The sequence below is a fragment of the Colobus angolensis genome, unplaced genomic scaffold, assembly GCF_000951035.1.
Source record: "Colobus angolensis palliatus isolate OR3802 unplaced genomic scaffold, Cang.pa_1.0 Scaffold46, whole genome shotgun sequence".
Taxonomy (NCBI): domain Eukaryota; kingdom Metazoa; phylum Chordata; class Mammalia; order Primates; family Cercopithecidae; genus Colobus; species Colobus angolensis.
Window position 1 is genome coordinate 13,021,082 of NW_012118043.1, and position 8,621 is coordinate 13,029,702.

Sequence of the window (8,621 nt, forward strand, 5' to 3'; positions counted from 1 at the left end):
CTAATTAGGTCTGGTATGATGCAAGGCTAAAACCTCAAACACAGTGTTGGTTTTGAGCCCGATGAGGAAGGCAGAGGGCCAGCCTGGCTGTGCATTTGGAACCAGTCCCTCTGGTGGTTCTGGTAAGTGCTTCTCTAGCCCGCAGCCACTGAGGGCACCAGTGGAAAGGGCTGGCGAGGGGGCTGTGCTTAGGCCCCATGGATGTGGCTTCTCACGATAGCCATCCTCAGGATCTAAGTGATCTGACTAAAGTTTGAGGGTTTTCCTCTTGCTGCCAATTAGGCAAGGCCCACATACCCCTGTGCTTTGAGATGTGAACCCAGCGGGCTCTTCATCTCCATTGCACTTTGAGTGGGGCTGACAGGTAACCGGGCTGAGGCCGGGGCTGGGAGCTGGTGTTTGAGCACTGGTCAAGGGAAGGCTTCTGGGAAAGGGACTTCCTGGCCTTGGTATAGATGGTGATCCCACGGCCCAGGCAACACAAGCTTTCCTTGGGTGGACAGGCACTGGGGAAAGTGGACGGGTGAAGGGAAGAGGAGGCAGTTGGTATTGCATCCTTCCTAGCCCAGCCAAACCAAGAGCCAAGTCCCTAGGTGTTTGCAGAGAAACAGAGCAGTAACCAAAGGGTACAGTGCACAGGGCTGAGTGGGGTGGCAGCTTCTCCAGGAGAGTCATCTTCCTTAGCCCGTCCCCCTGCAGTGATCGACATCAAGCTGGACAAACCCCAGGAGCCCCCGGCCAGCGAGGGCGGCTGCTCCTGCTAATGCAGAGCCGACCTGCGGCTTCCCATGACACTCCTTGCTTGTTGTGTTGCTTCCTATTGGCTAGCTTCCTAAGGGGGGAGGGAACCGAGTTATCAAGATGGGAGGATTTTTCTTTTCTCTCTGTCTCTAGGAGTAGGGTGGGATGGGGAGGGAGGCTGGGCATCAGGGATCACATCACTCTTAACAGCTGTTACTTAAACAACTATTTTTTGGTTTGGTTGTAATATATTGTACTTTATTAAGATTGCCAAAAACTGTTAAAATTTAAAAAAAATTTAAATCATGTGTATACAATTTTTTGCCAGATAAAAATGTAGTCATTTTTATTTGAAAGATGTGCTTTTTGTTTTTGTATATTTGTAAACTTATAGAGAACCTTTCCACACACCTCCTCCTTCCTGTTCTCTTTGAACCTTTCATCACCTCTGCCTTCCTCCCATCCCCAGCCCAATAAATTAAAACAATTAACTGAGCAACTTAATTAGGCTTCAGTCTGGGGCCATCTGGCCCCACTCTCCAGGCCCTACTCCGTTTAAATCAAACATTGGTTGAACACATCAGCCTCTGAAAAGGTAGCTCTGACTCTGTCCTTCCATGGCCAGAGTGGGTCGTCAACCTTGTGTGGAGCTGAGACCAAGGCCTGTGGGCTCTAGGCAGCCCGGCAGCAGCCCCCAGGGGAACTGCTCCCACCTCTCTTTCTCCTTCCCTGAAAAGCCTTGAAGGGGGTTGAGGGTACAGGCAACCTTGTGTTCTCTGTGCCCTCAGGGACTGGCAGAGCAAGAGGCCATCAGAAGGATGGGGTGCTGTTGGCAACTGCGGCTGCGTGGTGCATGGTTCATAGACTGGGGTGCCATGTGTAGTTCTGAAAAGATTTTAACCAGCCCACCCAGCAGTCAGTACACATGCCTGGGCCAAGTCTAAGAAACTCTGTGTGATGTTGGGCAGCATGCCATCCTGAAGCCTTCCTCCTGGATGTCAGGGAAGCTGGAGCCTGTACCACCTGGAGTTGATCCTCTGTGATTGGGGAGGTGGGGGTGTTGTCTGCAGAACCACCACCTGGAAAGATCCATGTTCTTAGAGCCTCAGCTGCTAATATTGTTGAGTGCTTTCTGGAAAAGCTGATTTGTTGCTATGTTTTTACCCACTGGCATGGCACAGTTGAAGTCTTTGTGGACATATCTTTCTGGCTACTGCGGCTGTGCTGTGGTCACCTGAGGGTATGGTTCAGGTGGGGTCTCCAGAAGGCTGCCCAGGGCACTGGGACTTGCCCCCAGAGAGCCATCTCTTCCATTTTTGATTCATTCCTGAGAATGGCTTAGTCCTGAGAACCTGCAAAGTCTCTGAAGAGACCTCTCTCTTCCCACTAAGTGATATAACCTACTTGGCCAGCATTCCAAATAGACTCAGACTTACTGCCCTGAGCCTGCACAGAGCCAGGTGCAACGGGCAGTGAGTCTGGCCAAAATGTAAACCCCACCCTCCCTGCTGTCATTGGCTCTCCCTCCAAGCTGCTGCTGGGCATGTCATAGATGGGATGAATGACCATCTGGGGTATGGTGGGCTGAACTCCACAAGGTTGTTGGAATGAATTTTGAAACTTCTCAGAAATTAATCTGACATGGCAGGCGGTAAGTGCAGCAGAATCTGGCAGGACTGATATTTGTGCAGTGGGCCTGCCACACACCCTCTGCCTAGGAGGCTGTATGCCACAGCTCATCTCTAGCAAGGAATTTATCTTCAGGTGAAGAAGAGAGGAAGCAGGATCCCACTGAACACCTCTTGCAGAAGGCAAGGACCAATGTTTGAATGTGTTTCAGATGTCATGTGTTTAGTTTTTATATGTGTGTACATAATTATGTATAGAGATAGACTTGTGTATACACCTTCCACAAACACATCCTCACGGAGATACATGTGCTCAATGTATATTCTTGTTTCTCCTGCTCTCAAGTTGGAACTTGCATTGTGATAAGTTTTGGAAATTCAAAAGTACTGCAACGTGTTGAAATAAGAAATACTTAATATTGTCAAATAACTCGTGATTGTCTTGCCATCAATAAAATAATGCATAGTTGTGTTAAACTACAGGCAAACATAGCCCACAGGAATAACTCCACCATTTCTCTATGTACTTTATATGCACGGGTGTGCATGCCTGTGTGGGCCAGTGTCCCCCCACCATGGGCACACCCCCAAGTGGTGCTTGTTGGAAGAGTGCTTACTTACCTCGAGAGAATTTACAGGAGTCCACATGACAGCGTCCTGCCTGGTTGGCAGTGAGGGCCATCACCTGTGGCCTCTGAGACCGCCCCATTTACAGGGATCTGTACTGGGTCTCAGTGAATGAACGTATGGTAGATTTTTATTTTCTTGGCACTAAAGATTAGCTTTTTTAACAAAACATCCTATAAAACAGTAGAAACTCAGTTCCCTTCTCATGGGCACACACATCCAAGGCACCATGGACTGTTTTTCCATCCTGGCCTAGAGGAGCAGTAAAAGATAGCATTTGGTTTGACATGGCCTTAGTGAGTCCTGCCTTTCCTAGCATGCACACGACATCCTCTCTTTGAGTTTGGGTTCTCCCGAGCCCCTTGGCCTCTGAGGCTGAGAGTGGCTTCCTTCCGTCCTCCTATCAGCAGTTCCATGACGCTCCCTTCCGCAGGTGCAGTTTCCACCCCTCTGTTCCTGGGGTGTGGAAAGGCAGCCAGACCTCTTTTTCAGAAGTTGTTGGTTCCCTGATTTTTGTCTTGAGCAGGCACCATCCTTGTCCCCTTGCTTGCAGGTCGAATTGGCACAGAGTTAAGGTTCCATAATAAACTGTTAGGTGCTCTTGAAGAAGATGTCATGGCATCACCTTAGCACCCCAGCAAGAGCATTGCATCTTTGCTGAATCCAGATGGGTTAGCAGAGGGCAAAGTGGAGGATTCCTTTGAGGAAATGTTCTCAGTTGAGCAGTTCAGTCCCTCTCCCCAAAGACCTAGACCTGACCTGGCAGATTAGCAGGATCCTCTTCTTTTGGCCTTCTTTTTTGGGATGATGGGAGTGAGGGAGGTAAATCTCAAAAGCTATCAACAAAGCTCCTGTTCTGCAGGCATCAGGAAAATTGAGTGTAAGATGGAAAAATCAAACGGCCTATTTACAAGTGGAAACACATTGGTTCTGATCACTCCTAACTTGCTGGGTGATCATACATACATCATCATGAAAGTGTGACATCAGAATCATGAGCACCATGGCTGCAGTTGTCTGATCCAAGGCTAGTTGGCTTGGTAGCTGTTGGCAGCAGTTTCCCTGGGTCAGAGGCCTCCTTGCTGTCTATCGCTGCTCTCTTCTTCTTGTCATCCTTAAACATTCAGTCACGTTCCCAGGTCTGCGGGGAGCAATGGCCAGACCAGTTTCAGTGTCTCTGGCAACAGAAACAAAGATTGAAATGGTGGTAGTTAAGAGTGCAGACACATCTGGGATGCAATGTCTCCATCATCCTGGTGGCTAGCCAGTGCTGGGAGGCCCTGCCCTGGGGTACCAGTTGTGACAATAAAGGGATGGCCCTCCTGGCTTCGGCGTCCTGCAGGTAGAGCAGCCTCATTCCTTCACAAGATGGAAGGCAGGTGAGGATTGTCAGGATGAGATGGGACCAGGTAGCCGAGGACGGTGAGGCGTGTCTGAGCCACGTGAGGGGCAGCTGAACAGAAGGATGTCTGTGTGCATCAACCAAGCAGATTGTGTGCCCACTCGTTTCCGAACTACCTCTCCCCAAAGAATGTGAGGCATTGTCACCTTGTTACAGCTATGTGAAGCAGAGCTCTCACAACTCTTCCTATCTACAGGCAGGAAAACCAGGATGGAGAAGGGCGACTTGCTTATTAGGATAGGAGTGATCAGAACCAGTGAAGTTTCCATTTTTCATCCATTGCTGCCCTGTGTGTGAACAAATATGACTCCATATTTATTACACAGCAAGGACTGCTGTGCGTGGGTGTGTTCCTCAGACCATCTCTACTCTTTGGTTAGGACGCTAGGTTCTTCCCAGCATATGAGTGAGAATATCAGTGGCATTTTGGGCTCCTCTACTGCACAAGGGCCAGTCCCCAAGTCTACTCTGATTGTCATGGGCACCCACACAGATCAGGACACCCTTTGAATTTTTGTTTGACATGAACTATTTAGGTGTTCCAAAACCTTGGGATCTCAATGTGCAAACTCCTTGGACTCCAGACCCCTGTCTGGTTGGCACTCCCAGAAGCATGTGGTTTCATCAGGAAATCCTTGCAGCAGGGGTTTAGATGGTTCCTTCAGGAGGTGGGAAGCCTCCGTAGCATCGAAGGCCAGCCTGCATCTCGCGGTGTGTGTCCACTTCTCCCCTCACTTTCCCCTCACCCATCCCTTTAAAGTGATTGGCTGTGAGGAGCACAGAGGGTGGCAATTCCATCTGTTATGGGCTCAGAAGACATAGCCGCCATGTTGATTTCACATTAAACTGTGTAAAATGTGGAAAAGACTCAGCATGTTGGTCAAACAATAAACTGTCCTAATTCTCAAAACAACGCTTCTGGTCTATGTTTAAGTGGTGCAGTCATAAATGGGGAGTTCAAAAACAGAGTTCCTCAAGTGTGTGCTCCACAAAGTCCCTCTTCTCATGCCTGGGTGGTATGTCCACTACCCAAAGCCCTTTGCCGCTTTGCTTCTTCTACTGGTGGAGCTGGGCTGTCCACCAACTCCAAAAGGGAAAAGGACACACTCATGAGAGTAAATCCACACACATTCCCCTAATCTCCATTCTGCTGAAAGGCTGATGGGAAGGGAGCCTCCAGGCAGAACTGAGAGTCAGGGGTACCATATCTTCCTTCATCCCCACTCTCTGCTTGCCATGGCTTCGGGATTAGGAAGCGGGGAGAGGGTACAGGGACTGGATCTCTTATGCTTCTGGTGATTTTCAGAAAGCCATTTAAAGGCAGGAACTTAAGGTGAACTACAATGACCTTTGACAACATCTAGCTGCCATATTCCATCCCCAGCCCCACCCCACACTAGTTAGGAACATCCCTGAGTGGCCCCTCCAGGTCTCAGTTATCTCCACACTAAAAGATGGTCAGAAAGCCAGCACGTTCTGGGACTAATCCAAAGAGGAACAAAAGCCAAGATTAGGTAAATTGCACTAGCCTGGGAATCTCACTCTTCTTCAAATCCAGCTTCACTAATTACCTCCCTTTTAAAGCTTCTAAAGGTTCCAGAACACCCTCCAATCTGCTGCCACCTCAAGGAAGCCATCTTTAATTAGAAGAGACAAGAAATAGATGTCCCTGCCTACTAAGCCTTACTTTTTCTGGCTGCCAGTTGTAAAATGTGAGGCAGAGCAGGTACAGGGGATGTGGCAAGACAGAGGGCTGAGGGCCAGTGAGTAGGTGCTTGCATGGGCCCGACTAAGGCTTGAGTGAAGTGGTTCCAAGACAAGCAGTCATTCCGCAATAATTTATGGTGACACGACTTTACATTACAGGGAAGCAAATACTCTCACTGGAGACAGCATTCACACTCAGCTGTCCAGCAGTTCCTGCCTTTGGCAGACTAAGGAAGTGCTGTTGGGATTCCTCAGCCATGGAGGGGACGATGGCAGAGCTGTGGTGAACGTCCTGCCTAGAGTGCACGGTGTGGCATTCAGTGACGCTGCTCAGCATGGTTCTCCTCATCAGTGTACAAGAGTGGAAGTCACTGTGTGCTAAACTCAAATTTAAAGAAAAAAAAACTTTTTGAAACAAAATGATTTCAATACTTGAAACACAGGCTGGGCACAGTGGCTTATGCCTGTAATCCCAGCACTTTGGGAGGCCAAAGTGGACAGATCATGGAGGCCAGGAGTTTGAGAACAGACTGGTCAACATGGTGAAACCCTATTGCCACTAAAAGTACTAAAAATTATACAGGCATGGTGCCACACACCTGTAATTCCCATTACTGGGGGAGGTTGAGGCAGAAGAATCATTTGAACCCAGGAGGCAGAGGTTGCAGTGAGCCGAGACAGCACCACTGCACTCCAGCCTGGGCGACAGAGTGAGGCTCTGTCTCAACAGAACAAAACAAAAAAGCCCTTGAAACAATATTCAAGTCAACAGAACATGGCCGTGTGCCTCACACATCAGCATCATGGGAACACTGGCATTTCAGAGGCCAATGGAAAAGTGGCAGTCCTGTTGGGGCTGCGTGGCTGGCAGCCGACCACAGGCCCACACAGCATTTAGGAGTCAAGTGCAGCCATGATGTAGCTCACACTACTGAGAGAGTAGGGAAACCACACTGAAAGGGCACATTTCTTAACCTCAGAACCGGGCCACCAGCCTCTAAAGCAGGAATTGTGTTTTGTTTAGCATTTCCATGGTCTGCTGCAAGGCGTAGCATTTACCCAATGGATGAATGTGTACAAGGCTCTTGTGAGCTTTACGGTTGAAGGTAAGTGGGATTGTTTTCCTGCGCATTTAAATGAAGGTAGGTGTGGTGATCACTTTTCCTTAAATGTGTGAAGGGATGAGATAAAGAGATAGGCATCTTAATTGCCACTGATGGCCTTCAGGTGAGGACAGGCATGAGCCCACTGAAGCTTTGACAATTGTGCTGAACCCAAAACTTCAAAAACAAGAAAAAGCACAGACTGGCTGAAATGATCTAAGTCAACAGAGCATGGTCAGTGCTTCATACAAGGCAGGACCACAGGGGAACACTGACAGCCCAAGAGGCGCTGAGACAGAGGCAGTGGGAAGAAGTGACAGACCCCAGGGACTCCCCACCACCAGCAGCTGCTGTTGATTAGGAACCCCCAGTGGACTGTCAGGCACCTGGTAGTGGAGAGGTTACCAAGGCCCGGGCTGGAGAGGAGCCAAAGGAAGAAACAGTGCAGTGCCTAGACCCCTCTGGATCTGTCCACGTCCATACCCACTGGGAGATTCCATTCCAGAAGTGGACATATTCACCAACAGAGTGCCCGGGGCTCACTCATCACAGCTGTTCCCTCCACGACAGCATCTCACCGCAGCCTTAGCAAGGAACAGGGTCATTTGCATTAGGCAGCTGCTGTCCTAGGAGGTCTCAGTGTGCATACACTTCCATGTTCCTAAGGTGTTTCAAGCTCAAATGTCTCATCTATGTCATACACTCGTGCCTAATGGGCCCGTCTCCATGACCTGACATCCATCCTTCTACTCTGGCCACACCTGCCCATCTCACAAAATGGGCCTACTTTAGTCGAATGCCTTCAGGGCCACAAGAGGGCACCACCACCTGAGTGGAGAGCACATTTGACCTCCCATCAAAAAAACCCTTCCCACTTCCCAAGGACTAGTCACTATGACTTTGGGCCTCATCCTGGCCCAAAGCCACAGGAACGGAATGCCTGCAGGAGCAAGAAGCAAGGTCAGAGTTCCCATGCCTGCTGACTTGACCCTGTTAGAAAAACTCGCAGGGTGTTGCCCCAAGAGACTTTAAAAACAAAACAGTAAAGGCATATGTGACACTCCAGGCCAGATCATCTCTAGGGGTGCCCAGGAGCCCCATGTGACTGACAAAAGACTGGTTCAACATGCAGATTGCTGAGGCAATACCAGACTTGCTACTGAATCAAGTTGTCTAAGAGTAGGTCCTCAAATCAGTTTAACAAACATTGCAGGTAATTCTGACGCCCACTAACATTTCAGACCACTAGTGGTTCTAGATAGAATTTTCCTTTTCTGGAAGACCTTCTTTAGGTCTTGAATCAAGCTCAAACTTGTACCCCTTCTTCAGTCACTTTTTCTGGTGTGCTGCTTCCTCCAATGAGGTAAAATATTAAACAGAAAAAAGAAGAGGCTGAGAGGGACACATGTCTCT

The 8,621-nt window shown here is 49.1% G+C and overlaps 1 protein-coding gene across 4 annotated transcripts in view; it reads left to right on the forward strand.

Annotated features, from left to right (window-relative positions):
- RAB6B (RAB6B, member RAS oncogene family) overlaps nucleotides 1-5,311 on the forward strand; it is a 71,248-nt gene extending 65,937 nt beyond the window's left edge. For all 4 annotated transcript variants that reach the window (XM_011958197.1, XM_011958200.1, XM_011958199.1 and 1 more), the window contains one exon: nucleotides 700-5,311. In XM_011958197.1, the coding sequence (XP_011813587.1) occupies nucleotides 700-764 (65 nt within the window). In that variant the 3' untranslated portion in view covers nucleotides 765-5,311. The remainder of the gene's footprint in view (nucleotides 1-699) is intronic.
- Nucleotides 5,312-8,621: the final 3,310 nt, after the last annotated feature.